This window comes from Pogona vitticeps, chromosome 2 (assembly GCF_051106095.1).
Source record: "Pogona vitticeps strain Pit_001003342236 chromosome 2, PviZW2.1, whole genome shotgun sequence".
Classification (NCBI taxonomy): Eukaryota; Metazoa; Chordata; class Lepidosauria; order Squamata; family Agamidae; genus Pogona; species Pogona vitticeps.
This window is the reverse complement of record NC_135784.1, coordinates 133,203,783-133,221,332: the sequence shown is the minus strand read 5'-3', so window position 1 is coordinate 133,221,332 and position 17,550 is coordinate 133,203,783. Positions and strand designations below refer to the sequence as shown.

General features: G+C 43.0%; 2 protein-coding genes across 12 annotated transcripts in view; both read right to left on the bottom strand.

The window, feature by feature from the left end:
* The window catches only part of MXRA7 (matrix remodeling associated 7), a 96,870-nt gene extending 93,431 nt beyond the window's left edge, over positions 1 to 3,439 (bottom strand). For 2 of the 8 annotated variants that reach the window (XM_072990473.2, XM_078385994.1), the window contains exon 1: positions 2,505 to 3,439. In XM_072990473.2, coding sequence (XP_072846574.2) covers positions 2,505 to 3,197 — 693 coding nt within the window. In that variant the 5' untranslated portion in view covers positions 3,198 to 3,439. The remainder of the gene's footprint in view (positions 1 to 2,504) is intronic. The other 6 variants (XM_072990472.2, XM_078385993.1, XM_078385995.1 and 3 more) reach the window with 5 other exon arrangements.
* An 8,455-nt stretch (positions 3,440 to 11,894) lies between these two features.
* Positions 11,895 to 17,550, bottom strand: part of JMJD6 (jumonji domain containing 6, arginine demethylase and lysine hydroxylase) — a 29,486-nt gene continuing 23,830 nt past the window's right edge. Inside the window, exons 7-8 of one of the 4 annotated variants that reach the window (XR_012083793.2) lie at positions 17,224 to 17,299; positions 11,895 to 16,528 (exon numbers count right to left, since the gene is read on the bottom strand). Coding sequence is in view for 2 of the 4 variants with exons in the window: in XM_020806473.3 (XP_020662132.1) it covers positions 16,492 to 16,528 (37 nt within the window). In the remaining 2 variants the exon portion in view is untranslated. Of the gene's footprint in view, positions 17,300 to 17,550 lie in introns of all 4 variants that reach the window. The other 3 variants (XR_012083791.2, XM_020806476.3, XM_020806473.3) reach the window with 3 other exon arrangements.

Genomic DNA, 17,550 nt, shown 5'->3' with positions numbered 1-17,550 from the left:
GCTGGCTCACTAACTAGAACCCTGAACAGTATGAACTGCCGCATTTCATTGCAAATGTCAGTTGCCAGAACTTAATTTGAGAAACTTAATTTGAGTGTCGACACAGTACATTTTCAGTATCAATCCAGGAACATGAAAATAAATGAAAATGGATGGATGGATGATGTCAAAGCATCAGAGCATGTGCAGAAGCACCGTTTTCCCTGCTTAGTTCCTATAATCAGCAACCTCACATGTGACAAAAGGGAAAGAGGTGTCTTGGTCAAGAACCTGTATCTCCAGGGAGCACTGAGTTCCAACAAACATCCTTTTAAAATTAAATATTTAATCACAGCATTATTCACACATGAGAACCTGGATTTCCAGAACCCCTATCTCATGGCTCTGCGTTAGATAACTGTTGTGGCTTAGAGTTCAAGCAATTACTGCTTTTTCTCCCCTCTTAAACACACACAAACAGAAAGAGAGAATCCATCCATCCTCAGGAATGCAAAGGGAAAGGAACTGCACAGAAAAAGAATGAAAGTTTCCCCAGCAACCTAGAGGGAGATGTGGCAGCCTTAATATCTGCAGTTCTCTCAATATGGTCATGAAAAAAAATATATTCTGATTTTCTGTGTAGAACGCTTAGGAAAGACTAGAACTAGAGTTTGCTGGCAAAGCGGGGGAGGAGGTGACTGTGTCCTTTCTTAGGACTTGTTTGTTTATTTTTAATTAGAAAAAGAAAAATCCATGACTGCAGGTAGTAAAAATTTACTTTCTTTGCACGCCACTGCCTCATATCCTGCCCACAGCACATCTGTGGGGAAACAGATGACTTGACAAAGTAACTCACTCTGTAAAGCAGAGGAAAACATGAGATTGCAGTTGTTGTTTTGTGCCATCAAGTCACCCCCAACTTATAGCAACCCTTTTGATTTCCAAAATGTCCTGCCCTCAACTGCCCTGCTCAGCTTTTGAAAATTCAAACCTATGGTTTCCTTTAGGGAATCAGTACATCTCGTATTTGGTCTTCCTCTTTTCTTGCTGCCTTCAGCCTTTCCCGGGATTATTGTCTTTTCCAGAGAGTCTGTGCCCAAACAGACCTCAGCTTCAACATTTTTGCCTTCAGAAATAGTTCAGTCTTGATTTGATCCAGGATCCACATGTAATCTTCCTGCCGGTCCAGAGTACCACAAAGTTCTCCAACACCACATTTCAAATGCATCAGTCTTCTTCCCGTTAGCTTTCTTTACTGTCCAGATTTCACATCTGTATACGGTGATCACAAATACAAGAGTGCAGATGGTCTTATCTTCGTCTTGGTCTCCAATGACACATTCTTACCCTTGATGATTTTTTTTCAAATATATTCATTGCTGATCTTCTGAGTGTCCGTCTTCTTTTGATTACTTGGCTGTAGTCTCCATTTGGAGAGATGACTGAACCAAGGTAGACACAATCTCTAACCATTTCAGTTTCTTCAGCTGAACATTAAAATGATAAAAATCATGACTACAGAAGAACTACACAACTTCAGCATTCACACTGAAATAGAAGTAATGGTGTAGGAAATACCATTTGTTAAAGAATAAAGTAGGAGTTGCCTAAAACAGTTTTGTGTACAGAGCAGCATCAAAAGAGATCTTGAAGCCAAGTTTTCGCACTGGGGAAATGCAGGCAAGAGGACAGCAAAGGTATCTACCACCCTCCTAAATCAGAGCCTCCAAAGTTGACAAAAGTGACCAGTTCACTAAATTTCTACTTACATTATTTCTGTCAAGTATTCCAGCTAGCTGTGGAAGGAGGAGCTATGAAATCAAGCATGCCTTTTTTTTTTCCTTTTAAGCCCTCTCTTTTCTGAAGGGTTGCCTTTGTGTGTGAGAGACCGGGACCTGAAAAGACCTACAGACCCTCCCTTACAGCCGCTATGGCTCACACGTTATGAAGCAACCAGGCTGTTTCTTGGGCAGACTGCACGCGTCTGTTTTGGGGAGATGAATGGGATCAACCTGGAGAAATCAAGGGGGCTTCCTTGTTCCCACCGTACACAGTGCTGACGCTCCCTTCAGGAGAAGTCCTACAAATCAAGGGACGCTGCTGAGGAGGGCTTCCCGGTCTGGCCATTTCCAGGAGTCAGGAGGTACTGAGCGCTGCGGATCAAGCCAGTCAGGCGGCGGCGCAGGAAAAAACTGCTGGGGCAGCGGCCAGCTCTGCGCGCCCGGGGGCGCCACTGACGCCTTAGGAGGGCAAGCGGGAGAACCCCCGTCTCCCACTCCCAGGCAACGCCGCCGGGGCCGCCCTTCCCCACGGGGCGTGGAGCTGCCCGAGGGAATGTCCCTCGCCAGAGCCGCCCGGCCGCCCGCCCGTCGCTCCTCTCCCCGGCCTTGGCGCACCGTTCCTCCGAGGGGCGCCGTGTAGGAGGCCGGGCTGCCGAAGCACATCCCGGAGGAGCTCGGCAGAACGAGCCGGGCGGCGGCGGTGGCCGAGCATCACCTCCCGCTTTCCCGGAGTGCCTCCCTTACCTTGCTTTCCTCTTCCTCCTCCTCCTCTTCTTCCTCCTCGTCTTCGTCCTGCTCCTCGCCTCCCGCTGCCGGAGTAGTAGCAGCAGCCGCCGCCGCCGCCGCCTGCCTGAGGGGCTTCACCTCCGCCTCGGGTTGACTCGGCTCAGCCTCCCGCCGTGGCTGCGGCTGCGGCTGCTCTGCCGGGTCAGTCCTGGTTGCAGCAGCCGCCGCCGCCTCCTGCTGCTGCTGCTGCTGCTGCTGCTGCGCCTTCGCCTCGGCTACTTTCCTTCCCTCCTCCTCCTCCTCCTGATGCCGGCCAGCCTTGTCAGCTTTCTGCCCCTGGCCGGCCTCGGCGTCGCCCGCGGGGAGGCTCCTCTCTTCCCTCTCGGCTTCCCCCTGGCCGGCCACTTCCTTCGGCGGCGGCGGCCCCTCGCCTCCCAGCTCGGGTCCCGCTTCCTCCCCCGCAGGGAGGGTCTCGTCTCCTCCGCCTTCCCGCTTTGCCGCAACGCTCGCCTCGACGACTCCGGGCTCCCCTTCTTCGTCTTCCTTAGAGGAGGAGGAGGAGGCGGCGGCCAGGGCTGCTGGCGCCGCTTCCGCCGCTTTGTCCGCTCCGGAGGAGGCTCTCAGCTTCACAAAGAGCGAGGCGAGGATCACCGCCAAGACGGTGAAGAGCAACGGGACGGCGAGGTAGCCCCAGTCCATGGCGCCCTCCATCCCTGCTGCAGCCGGAGGGCGGGAAGCGCAAGAAGAGCGCGGCGGGAAGCGCACCCGGCGGGGCGGGGGGAGCCGGGCACCTCCGCCCCTGTCGTGAGGAAGGGCGCCTGGTTCCTCGCCCCTGCTCTCCTCCTCCTCCTCTCCCGCGGCCGGAAAGCGACTGACCCGCGCCGCTCGGCTTCAGCGCTCTTGAGGCAGCGGGCGCAGGCAGCCGCCGGCCAGGCAAGCAGCAGGCGGCGAAATCCCTTCGCTTCCGACCTGGGATAGGGTTTCACAACACGCGCGTCACGCCTCCCGGCCCTGCCCACCGCCTCCCGCCTCGGCCACTCAGGCGACCCAGGTTGGGATGGCTTTCTGGCCCTGCCCGCGGTCGCCTTCTTCCCGCTCCCCCCGCCCTCAAGGGCGCAAAAAGCCTGGCCCTTGCTCCTTTCCAGGGAGAAGCCTTACGGGAATTCGTGGGGAGGGCGTCGATCCCTCTTTGGAAAGCAAATCTCTGCGGTGAGGGTAAGTATCAACGGAATCATCCTTTGGTTGCTGTAGGTATTTCGGGCTCTTCAGAGGACAGAGTTACAGCTGTCTGTGCTCTGGTGTACTGTGTGGGAACACAGAGTTCTGGCTCCTGTCCTCTGAGGATGCCGGCCACAGAGACTGGCGAGACGTTAGGAAGAACAACCTCAAGAACAGGGCCAAACAGCCCGAAAAACCTACAGCAACCATCGGATCCCGGCGGTGGAAGCCTTTGGAAGGCAAGCCCTGGGCCAGGGCATATCTTTGCTGATTTGCTAGCAAAGCAATAAATGGCATTGATCTGGAAAGTGCTCTTGCTCCATTGGCTAAAGTGCAGGAGCACCCATGATCGCAAGCATGTTGAGCATCAATGTGCGTGAATTCTTTTTAGACCATCCACCTTCACGTAAACCAGGAGCGGGGAACCTGCAGCTCCCCAAATTTTGGTCAAGTACTCCAATTATCCCTGACCACTTGCCATACTGAATGGGTCTGATGGGAATTTGAATCCAACAATAGAGGGGCAATTAGTTTTTCCACCCTGATTTTTGCACTTTTTTGCCCATTTTTTTTGTGCAGTGTATTACTGCATCCCCTCCCATACATACACTTCTATCCATGCCTGCACAATCAATATATGCTTACAAGCACAGCTTCTCTCCAAACAAGGCTACCCCTGCATTTCTTTTTCCTGCCGTCTAGCAGTCTGTCTCCAGTTCTGTCCAAAGAGGGACTCACTATTCAGAAAGTGAGTTATTATCCTGTTCCAGCGATGAGTGTCCCGTCTCCAGACAGAATTACCTGTGGATAGTAGCTACTGGAGGGCCCTCTCCATCCACATTACAATGGAAACAGGAATGAGTATTTTCATCCACAAAAAACAATATAGACAGAAAGAGTACAAAATACAGACGTGCAATACAGTACATACAGGCAGGCATCCCACCGAAAGCTTCCTTATGTATATGATAGTGTGGGCTACATGGACATCTCCATCTGATCAGCGTCTGTATGAAATTTACATGTGAAAGCAGATTTCCATACACGAATCACACTCACATAAGGGAAAGCCGAGTGACAAATTCAGTTCTGCCTCAGTTACATACCGGTCGGTAACTTATTTCACAAGGCTATGGTGAGAATCACCCAGATCACAACTGCAAAGCATTTAGCCTCTCAAGCATTCTAAACAGTGTGTTTCCCCTCATCCATCCAGTTAAGCTGTTTTTGAGGATTTTAACTAGTCCAGCCTTGGGAAAGGATGGGATAAGATAGTGCTTTGATGAGTGTTGTGAGGATCAGTAAGTGATGCAAGTACAATAGATTTAATGTTCAATGCCTTCCTTACGAATGCCAGATGCTGAACAGTCCTGAGTGTGCTAAGAAACAAGCCACAATGAAGAAGAGCAGGCAGGAGAGGGGGTAAGAAAAATCCTAATGCTCAGTGTGTGCTCTTTGGGAAACGAAAGCTAGGTAGAAAGCTGGTTGCTGCCCAGAAAAAACATTTATCTTGGCTGTTATTAGTTTAAAATCCTGCTCTGCCCCTCACCCCAAGGTTTTCATGATGGTTAAGCTCTACTTGACTCTTTCCATGGCCTGCATTGAAGGTCTAAGCAGGAAAAGGAAATTAAAGCTTGCATGCCAGACTTATACCCTGGGGCTTGTGAGCTCTGCTCTCCTGTAAACAGCACCATTAGCTCTGCAGCTCTCTGCTTTTGTTTCAGCCAAAGAAAAAAAGGAAAAAAGGCACCACAACCTTGTGATTGATGCAGATGCAACCCTTCACATGTTTACCAATCAGGAGTCGCTGCCAGGCTAATGGATGTCCAGATGCTTTTGCTCAAGCAGCTTTGGGAAAGGACAAGTCAGGGTACCTGCTTTTTGGTGCACATTGTAAGGATCAGAAAGTGATGATAGTCAAATAGGTGGTATCCACCCTCTCTCCTTCCTGCTGTTCTTCATCTCTAATGTTGAAAGAGGGGAAAAGAGGTAACAAAAGTAATTTAAAAACCCCCTCCCCTTTTGGTCTTAGTATTTCATATGGAAGAAAGCCTACAGAACATTTGTGCTGAGGCTGTAGACTGAGATAAACAACCTTCCATCACTTGCTGACTTACTAAAGCTATGGCCATTCATAGAGCGAGGCTGGCCTCAAACCTCACTGTGAGATTGGCTGGTGGGCTACCTGATTGTGTATTGTTGCTTGCAGTCACACAGTGCATTGTGTTTTCTACCTTGCAAACCAGAAGAAGGACACCTCCATCAATAATATGGGGTAATGCAAATACACTGCTTCTGTTTCTTAAAAGAAAGATGCCTGCTTTGGAAGAAGGCCTTTTTGGTGCCTGCTCTCTGGCTTTCAAACTGTCTTCCAAGAAACATCAGGACTGCTCCTTCAGTCTCATCCTGCTGCTGACAATCCCCTCCCCCTCCCCAATTTAGACAGGCTTTCAGCAGTTGATTGAAATAGAGTGGCTTTTAAATGGATGGGGGTTGTAAGGCTTCACTGACGTGGCTTTAAATTGCTTTTAATTAAACTGTATTTTAATGTTGCACTGTGTTTTACATCACCTTGTAAATTTTTTGTACCTCTTCATTAATCTTGGTGTAAACCATCTCAAGTCTCAGTTTTAGGAGAAAGTCAGGAAATAAATAAAAGTTTAAAAACAAGCACATGACATCACAGCCAAACCAAACACATTCCCAAGGTCAGTTTGGGTAGTGATAGAGGATGTTGTTGTTTTTCTTTAAAGCAGAGGGCATCATTCTCAAGTTCAAAGTAAACACATCGGCAGATAGTTTGCTAGGAGCCACACTTCCAATACATAAGAAGAATATGGCTTTAGAGAAATGATGTTCTCCATCTTCTTGATTACACATGGAGTCAAATTCTTTTGATTTTGCTTGTTTTGAATCCTGTTGAAATCAATGAGCTGGCATAAATTCTATCTGGATGGTAGTGTGGCCTTTATAATATAGCATGTCAGAAAAAAACAAAATTAAACCTAAAAAAAGGTAAAAACATTGCAGCACCTTAAAAATAAAGAAGACAAAAATGTTGTGGCACCTTCAAAAATAAGACAAAAACACTGTGACATCTTAAAAGTTTTAAAGGTGCCACAATGTTTTTGTCTTTTTAATTTTCATTTTGTTTTTACCTGGCATGCTAGCAGAGCCGGCTACCTCTTCTAAAGCTTTATAAACTAGTATTTGACTCATCTCCTGGGATAAGAGAGCCCATGTAAATCCACTTTGGTTGCATATGGGCTAGGTAAGATAACATCTCCAGGGATGTAGTGGGGATTTTTCCCCCTGGGTAATCCTATCAAGGCAGTGATCATTAACAGGTGGGTAATTATATTCTTAGTAACAAACAGCCACAACACCTAATCTTCTCCTCCATGCAGCTTTATATTTCACAGGGAGGGATAAAGAGAGCAGGGCTCTTAACAGAAGCCAAAGTGGAATGATGCAGCACTGTGAATTGATTGGCAAAGCATTCTAATGAAGTTCAGAGCTCTTGTGCAGATGGAACAGAAAACATGGAATTCTGAACAGAGACAAGTTCTCTCTAACTTGGTGGCCTTCACAATAAATTGATTTGAACATCTCTACCATTCCTTTACTTGACTCAAACCTGTGGGAAGATCTAGCTTTGCAGTTTCATTTTGTCAATTTTAAAAAGAGAGACACTTAATAGGCATTTCTTATTTTTCCAGATCCCTGAATTAATAAAAAATGGTCAAATTATCCAACATCTGTTTCAGCGGTCCCTGGGAACGATGTTAATATAAAGGAAGCAACATGGCTCTTCCGTGACAGAAGATTCTGGCCTCCACTTGGTTTATTTCTTGCTCTTACTTTTTAAACTAATAAGGGTACAATCCTTACCTAGGAAGACGTCCAGTGAATTCAGAGCTACGTCTGGGTTGACCTGACTAAAACTGCACTCACTGCAGGAGCTTAAGAATTCAGATGTTTCATTGACAGACTTTAAACTAAGAAATTTTTGGCTTCGGAATATACAGCTGAGAATATTTTGGCTTTGGAATATCCTCCTCCCTTTCTTGGTTTTATTTTGCTGAATTTGAGCATATGACTAATAGTTCTGTTTTAAGCAATTTTTGACAGAGCAACAAAAGATAAGTTACAAACTGATTAGTGGGACTATGCCCTTCCATTTTAAAATTAGTAAATGTTGTCATTCACCATTTCTACAGAAAATGGTTGTACAGTACAGTAGTTTTAACTGCCTCAGTCTTAGTTAATGACAGGCCAACAATCCAGACTGCTGAGGCCTTGGATTTATTTGTTGTGTGTCATCAAAAGCGGCCGTGGGCAACTTCCACCATCCCTCACCCACTGTTTCTTCTGGCTAGGGATGAGTTACAGTCAGATGTTTTTTTTTTCTAAAACAATGTTCTGTTACTCACTATCCTGGATTTGGAGCAGATACTTATAGTCACTCCTGCAAAAATAATTTTGTTTCATTGGTTGTTGGCAAGGCCTCACTATTACTAGTACAGCCTTTGGAAAGATACACAAAAATACTCGCTGGTTCCCTCCAGTGATTAACTCTGTTCAGTGCATTGTGATAAACAGATATCACCAAGCAAAGCTTCCTTTGACGTTTTATTCTCTTGAACTACAAATGCCTCCCATCCATTTTAGGATAAGATTTGTAGTCTGAAACATTGGGACAGTGCCAGCTTCTTTAGAGCTCCACAGGCAGGCATTTCTTATGAGCACTAATTGAACTGCCACAATAAATTGCCTTTTCAAAGAACTCCATCCATCTGTCCTTGTCCTGAATATATCCACTAGGATGAGTGTCATGAATTAAAAGTTAAATCTGTATTGGGATGGGTGCCCTGTTGGCTGGAAGGATTCTAGGAAGTCCTCCTAAATCAAGTTTCTATGTTTACAGGCATGTATCTCAATACCATTTGAACAACCAGTGTGGAAGGTCCTTGCTTATGAATCTTCCTACTAAGCCACTGCTTTCCTCTCACAGACCCCAGAAACTGATAAGGAATATACAGTATTTTTACCAGATCTCTTTTTCTCTGTCCCTTGGTCTGTCTCACGTCCACTTGCTTTCTCTCATGTGTGGACCCTCTTTGTGTGGTCACGTGCTCATGTGTTCTCACACTTTCACTTGCACGCTCATGAGTTCTTATGCTGTTTCTCAAATATCCACTTACCGTTACTGTCTCTTCCCCACAGGTCTGTCTGCCCCCTTGTGTTCATATAAGCACCTCCCTACCTGCTCTTGCTCAGTGTCTTGGGCATATATTCCTTTGCTCATGGCTGGCATTTTCCCCATGTTTGTATTCAGGCTCTCATATGAACACAAGCACTTGCCTGTCTACCCGCTCTCCTTTTTGTGCTCTCTTGTGCACAGTCTCACATGCATATACATGTATGCACACCTTCCTCTGCAGTTATCTTTTCTCTTATCCATTTACTTACATGCCTGTCTGCTCTTACACATGCACGTGTACATTCCCATCTAGTCTTGTCTGCATACAGGCACCTGTCCACACACCCCTGAATCTTCCATGCCAACTCTTAGTGCACGCTCAACTGCTTTCTCATATACACTCGTTTTGTACACTTGCTCCTGCAAGTGGGCATTATACACATGCCCACTCTTGGCCTTTCCCCATGCCCATCTGAAAGCTGCCTCTCTCCCATTCATGCTGTCTTGCTTGCCTTCACTTTTTTGCCATGTATGCACTCTCTTTCACCATTTCTCTTCCCAATGTTGCTTCTCCTCCTCTTTAGTTCACATTTCATCAGCACACACTGGTTATTTTTTCAAAATACTTTTTTTTGGGGGGGGGGGGTTGAGGTTACTCCACTTTTATTTATCATACCATAATTCAATCTTAAATCCTCCTAATTTCTTTCCTGCCCAATCCCATCTTTCCTTACTCTTTATATTTGTTGTTCACGTGAGTCTGTGTGTTGGTCTCAGTGTTATATCTGTGGTACTTTTAGTATGCAATTGTACTTGCCTTATCCTCTTCAGTATTCCACCTCCAGTCAGCACAGATTTTTGCACTAGGTCAGTTTATGTTGGGTGTCCATCTGTAGTTTTACTGCATTTATTTTGTCTTTACAGATTAGGGCTGACTGTATAAGTACCATACAGAAATCAAAGATACTACCATACTACAGAGCAACACACATCACGACTAAAATTCTGTTTGCGTAGGACTGTAATCTTTAAAACTTTCCAATCGCTCCCTGAGGCTCCTGTTCGACCAAGAGCAGCTTTGGGGTTCTCAGGATAGCCAGATTTTACTGCCTGAAAATCACCACTGCTGGCAATTTTGAGACATTAAAAACTCTCCCTGCCCAAAGACCCCAAAACTTCTCGAGCTGCAAAGGGATCCCTAGGGAACCTTAGAATCTGAGGTGAAAGGAGTATGGGAAATGTTTAATTTAACTGAAGTCTGTGGCTGATGAGATCACCACCCTTACATGCACAGAGATTTACAAATGGAACACTAGGCCATAACTGGTAATTCACTGGACTTCTTGCTAGGTAAGGTTAGGTCTTACTCTCTCTCTCTGAAGTTATCACTCTTTTCAATTTCCCCATTAAATTAGGGAGAGGATCCAAATTTTCACTTGGAGACAAATCAGTGTGAACCAAATCAGGCCCACATTGTATCAGGGTACCCTTGAACAGCTGTATTACAGAACATTGTCTTTTTTGTAGTAGTATCCTGAGATCAGTAGCTCACTGTTGAAGAATCTCATGGTAAAACATAGAAAGGACCAGAATTCTGTTTAAGTCACATAAATTAAAGAGTCTGCAGCATAACGCCTCAAATGCCTATTATACATACTGAACAAGGTAGAGACTTACTAAAGTCATTTTTAAATGTACGTGGGAAATCTAGAGATTCATATCTGCATATGAATGTTGCATTTTCTAGTTCATCAATCTGAAGCAGAACGTAAGATTGTATACTTTGCCTCTGTTCCTATGCATTACATTGCCATGTAAGACACTTCCAAGACACAGACATACTTATCCAGACTACAACGAATGACCAGAGAGATATAGGAAACATGATATTCATCTGTCTCTGTGCATCTACAGCACAGACACTTCCTTGTATCCTCAGAGTGCCCTATAAACAGGCCCTACATTAATTAGAAGAAAATTAGATTAGATTCAGCCACATGAATCTCTTCATGTGGCTGAAAGCATTTCAAATTCCAAATATATTTTCTCCTGAATGCTTCTGGGCCCCAAGGTTGCTGGAGGGGTTGCTCTGAAGCACACGTATTAGAAAAAGGAAGAAAAAGTCCCACTGCTACATATTGTGGGAGGGAAGCTTATGGGTGGCAGTGGAAAAAATAGGGCTAGAGGGGAGGGAACTGGCCCGGTAGAATGGGAATGAAAGCAAAGCTGGGACAGGAAGGGCTGCAGGGAGCAACGGAAGTGATTTTGGTGCCTGGTGTTAGAGGGGAAGTTAGAAGTAGGGGTGTGTGTGCGTGTGTGTGTGTGTGAGAGAGAGACAGAGTGTTTGTAAAGTAAAGCAGTGAATGATAAGTGAACAGGCTAGGTGGAGAAGGGTTTAAAGAAAGAGTTTGAGGTGTATGAGAGACAACTGTGCACTCAAAGTACTGAGGTTGGGGACTGTCAGCTTCCATCTCTGTTTTCCATTCAGGTTCATGAGCACACCATTCAGCTTCCCACTTGTGCTTTAGCCTCACAAAATTCTTTTTGTGAATTGGGTGTTTTGTGATCTGATGCTCCTCATGGCAATCATTTTATGATAATCAGAATTCTGAATGTGCTCACAAGCCCAAAAGCAGTAACTACAGTACAGTACAAAATTAAAGTGTTACCTTGAAACAAAAAGACCCCAACAACACAAAATCATTTGGACTTTTAACCTCTTCAGCTTAACAGCAAATGAAGAGGGCACATGCAATCTACACATTTCAGAACATCCAAAGCCAGGCCTCAAAAACCCAAAGCAATGAACAGGATACAAGTGCAAGGAGCTGAACGCTGAGCCAATAGTATGGTAGCTGCAATGGTAACACGAGGAATCTCCAAGTTCATGCTTCAGAATGCTACAAACTGTGACACTAAAGCTTTCCTATAGTCCCCAAGGTGCAAGACACGTGTCTCCAATATTTCAATGAAGGCAAAATACAAAGTAATGAAAATAATATTTTATTTTAAATAAAAAAGAGAACATAATAATCAAAATTGAACAATTCAGAGCATTTCTGTCTCCATATGGATGGACTTACTTAACAAGTAGTTTGCAGAGCTGGCACTTTGAATGTTGCCCTAAGGGGTCCAGAAAGAACTTTGCACCACAGAAGAGAGAAAAATGAAGCTATAAAGATCTGGAAGGCATAGTATCTCCGCAACATAATGACATAATCATTAAGAACTGGAGAAACAAAAAGTGCCAGCTTTACTAAAAGTCAATCACAAAATAAACTGGAACACATTTGACTGAAGCCTCCAAGGAGAAACCTGGACTCTGAAAAAAAATCTCAGGCTTAAAGTGAATCTTTTCGTAAGTGGAGTACCTGCAAAATACACATGCTCTTAAGCCTACAAAGTAGATTAATCAAAACAGCTGCCACTTAAATGTTACAGCAGCCATGCTTTAGCTTTTGACCTGAACACACACGGCTTAGGAAGGCGACATATCAGTCTACACAACCCATTTTGCAGAATATTAGTGTGTAACACCAGCTGGTTGATATCTGCTGAGTCTTGCCTTCAACTCCATATGCAAGTATCTGGCTTTCAAATTAACCGATTAATAGCCACTCTGTTTTTAGAGAGCAGGAGCTTGCTATTATAGTACCCCTACTAGAAAAGCACACAGTGGCTAAAATCCTGCTGCTTGGCATAGTAAGGAATAATTAGAGTAGACCCACTGAATCAGTGGGGATTTGGTGAGTCAGCTCCTCCATGAGTTCCACTGATTCAAATGGGCTTACTCTAGTTACAACTCCTAAAGTAAGACACAACTAGAATAGGCCCATTTGAATCAATGGTGCTCATGGAGGAGCTGACTTACCATATCCCACTGATTCAAATAGTTCAACTTTAGCTGTAACTTATTATGCAAAGCATCAGGGTTTCAGCCTATGTATTGGTTTCAAAGAGGAATTAATTAACATTAATTCACATTAAAATTAATTCTAATTCACACAATAAACATTATGTGAATATTAGGTTATTATCCTAAACATGGCATTGATATTTTAATCAAAACTGATTAAAGAATGATAAATTGTAAATTTTTCAACAATAATTCTTTGGAAGTAATATTGAAGCTTCTGAACTCTATGTGACATGGATAACTGTCTTGCTCACAAAGGAAGTACTAAGTAAATAGGTCAAAATTTCACAGTATACCTCTGCTAAATATTACTACTTCTCTCACACAGACAAGGACCCTTCCCCAACTACCCTGCAAGACTCCACACTACTGAAAACCTGTTTGGGGAGGTTTACCAGCTTTCTGCAGCAGATTTTTCAGGTGCCATGGAGTTGCAGGAAAGAAGTGGGATCGTCTCAACGCCACAGGTGGAAGCAATGGAACCAAGCAGAAATATACCACTGGATCCTGGTCATAGGCATTGGATGACTTGCCTCCATTTGAATAAAAGGGGAAACAGAAAACTCAAGGTCCGAATTCCTAAACTGTAGATAAATAGAAACGATATCTGGGAACCTGCTTTGCCCTTCAAGCCATTTAGTACAACTGCTATATATTTGACTATTTCCTTTTAGGCAGTTGCAGATGCGAAAGGTTTCATACTAAATAAAATCAATGCCATTTCCCTTGGTATGACAGCTGTCTAGCTTCTACTGAACAGGACAAGAATGTATTCACTATCTGGTAAAATGATGTATAACACTGTAGCTAAAAGCAGCTAGCCAATCTCTCCTTTTTTAAAAGAGTACCGGAGTCAGGACACAGCTTTTCCTAAGTGTGTGAATGCACAATTTTATGAAAAAAAGTCTACAATTTTTTTAAACAAAGAAAGATGATGTTTAATGGGTCTATTTTCTCACCTATTCGGGGTTCTAGAATAAAAAATATTGCCTATTACAATAACATCAGAGGTAAATAGTTTCTATAAATGAGCACATCTCATCAATATTGAGAAAGATAGTTAAAAAGACATGACAACATCAACTACAGCTGAGCACCACCAGCACCAGTTGCCTGTGGCTACTACTGCTAAAAAGGACAGCCATCACAAATTTTACCCTGAAATGCCACGATTCAAGTTGTTTTTGACACAAACTAGACACTTTTCATTTCTTTTTAAAAACCATTTTTATCTAAGAGGAGAAAGGTAGGACAACCTACTCAGCAGTGAGTCCTCTGATCGATTCCACCTAGAAAATGTAGCCTGCACTTGTTCAAGATCACCTTACTGATTATTAAATCAATAAATATTTGATATTTAAATAAATGCATGACTAAACTGATGCATATGAAACTCATGATCATGAACACATCCATTAGATTTCCAAGTAAAGATGTACCTTGCATACCTAGTGCACAATGGCCCCACAAAACACACGATGTGGCATTTAATATATTAAGCCTTTTTTTACACAAAAATTATTTAAGAGGAATACCTCCAAGATCCTAAATTTCAATTTGAAAGCATGTAAGCCTGTATCATACTATGGCATGTAGAATGTTCCAGTTTAAGTCATCAGTATCAAGAAATACAATGAGCTAATCCACAATGGGATTCTGTAAATTGAAAAACTCCTCCCATTTGCAAACAGGATTAAAATCTAACAAAACCACCCTGAAGGAAGTTACTTTTCTGTTACCCTTCTGCAACACTCCATGCCATTTCTCATTCTGTTCTGCAAGGACCACAGCCTGATGAGCTGCTTTTCAAAGCAAAGAAATGAGGGCAGGGGTAGGCATCTCCCTGACCTTTAATGCTCAGAGAAATGTTGCATCCTAGCCACGGTGAGAAAAAGAACAGGGCAAGGAAATATCTCTTCCAGTGAGAAAACAATACTGGACTAGATGGACTAGTGGTCTGCCAGCAACTTATTGTGTTCCAGCAGCAGTGGCAACTGTTATCAGTCCAAGTCATATGGTTGGGCACCTTTGCTCATCACCTGGCTCCATGGTTCTGAATTCCTGGTATCAGATTGCAGAACACTGGAAGATGTCAAGTTCCACAGAAATACCTTCCAAAACAAATTGTACAATCCAAAGTTATGCTTAAAAAATGTAATGCAAAAATTACCTGATTTTACAAAGATTACCCCATTTCACAAAACTAGCTTAAGAACAAAGCTGGGGGAAAGTCTTATTGGGACACAAGGGAAGTTCAGCTTTTTAATATCTCAGCGCTCACCCAAAAATGTATTTCGTGCTTGTATGAAATTAAGGCTGGTGAGTGTTATTTGGATCCCTGCTTCAATGATATGGTAGTATTTTGGCACACATTGAAAGTATGGGTAAAACTGAAGGGACATGACCTATTTGCTAGGCATTAACAAAATAAAAACATCCTTCATGTTACCTCTCAAAATGCAAGCAGATTCACATAATCACTCAACTCATTCTCAAATGTTACTGGGGACAGGACCTTTCCCTATCCTGTAAACTTTCAAAGCTAGGACAGGATTATGGTTGTATAGGGAGGCACAAGGCCTGTTTTTTTAACATAATATGCATCTCCACTAACAACAAGGAAAAGCATTGAAACAGAAACATATCCTTAATCAATTCCACTGCTATGGAATACACACAGTCACATCTTAACAATAAAAATCAGACACCTTAAATACCTGCCATACTACAACAGCAGATTGGAGCAAGATGTTTCCATGCCCTAGAAATACAGTTCTATATAAAGAGGAATTTTAATTTTATTTATTCAAACTCCATCCATTCCTTATTATCACTTTAAAAAAAACCTTCTGCCCTCATATAACATTTCCAGAAACTCCCACAGGGAGATGAAAATGAGGCAGTTATAACTTCTCCCATACTCACTTTTTTTCAGATCAGGCTCCCAAACTGATGACAAAATACCAGCAAGTTTGTTCACTTACTAAAACATAAAGCACATGTAATCATGGTGATGAACTGCTGGTTCAGATGTGTTACATTTTACTTAAGTCTAATTAGTCCATGGTTGGTTTGTTGTTACCTAACAATTAAGTATTACAAAAAGGTGCTGCTTACAGGTGATCATTTACACAATAGAAGAATCACCTCAGACAAACATAACAAGGCTAGTCTTTTTCCTCTTGTACTCTACTGAAGATCTGCTGGCCAGTTACACGAAGTGGAGACTGTAGTTCTAACCTTCAACAATAGTGCATGAGAACTCAACTTGTAAACATAAGACAATATTGAAGCAGGGCATAGGCTTCCATGCTCTACCTGCTCATTTTTAAGATAACTCTGTTAATATAAAGTCTCTACTGTATTTCCTTTGTTGACATTAAGAAGTTGTGACACACTGCATAACATTGGAAAGGACAGCCTTGTCTTCCGTTGTTTAGTGTAACTGTTTCATGGAGTGCAGAAGAAGAGGTTTGAATACACAGAAATCTCTAGTTTTCTCCTTCAGTTAACAAGCAGTCAGATTTGGAAGTAAGCAGAAGACTGAATTTCAAACAGTTTAAAGAATAATGGTGAAGATTTGAGAAAACTCCAAGCATACAGCTGAGGGAAGGAATAGAAGACATCTGGCTGGCTGTGACTGCCTTTAGATGGGGTCTTGTTATCTCTCAGGGATGAGCACGGCTTCCACAAGATTCCCTAATCCTGTCAAAAATAAAAATAAACTGCCTGTCATGGCAAGTTTCTTGTAGCTTATCCAAGAAGACAATATAGAACTTTCCAAAGAAAGACGGATACATTCTAACCTTCCTGGAAGTAGTTTCCTGTTTCTAAACTTTAAAAGTATGACAGCTGGACAAGCAAGGAAGCAGTGCCAGAAGCAACAAGCCAAACATGTTGTCATCTGAAGACAATATAGAAATACAAAGCTAGGAAAGAAACCAACAATCCCCCATTCTGCACAATTAAAAGGGATGAGAGGCCATTTAAAGATGTTTGCTCCAATTAAAATCTTCTCTCTAAAACAGTAGGTCAAAGGCACTCCAGAGATCCACTTTTAAAGCTGTGATCTACAATATTTTTAACAATATCTGCAAAAAGAACCTGGGATGGTCAGATTTCACTTGGCATTCCACCCCTCACCAAACAAACAAAACCAACCAGTCTTTTTAAAAAATATATCTGTATTATCCATTGTTGGTGAGATTACCAGCCAAAGCCTCCCAGATATAAAATGCACAACTCCGTGTATAAGCCATCTTCTTTATGAAGAGATACTAGACAGAAAATATATTAGTCAAGGCAAGAGAATTGTAATTTAAGTTAGAAAATATTCTATTATAGAATTACACCTTTAAATCCTATTTCCCTATTGCCTCCATTCCTCATAGTGCTTTTACCTTCTCTGCAAGTACGAAGTGAATCCATTTTAGGGAGCAGCACTTCTGTACTTGAACACTGCCAATTTAATTCTGCCTAGATTGAACAGAAATGTTGGATAGAAAAATGAGAATGAATTTAGTAAGTGAAAAAAACCCTTCTGTTTTAGAGCATTAGAAATGGGCAAGGAGATGTACAGTACATGAAACAGTTTGCTTATATGAGATGGAGGAAGCTTCGCATTTCAGGTAGCTCTCTTGTTCTCCCTCCATGCCTGCAAGCAGCAGTGTAGCCCAACCCAACAAATCTTACTAAATTCCAACAATTGTGTGGTCAAAGTGGGTAAA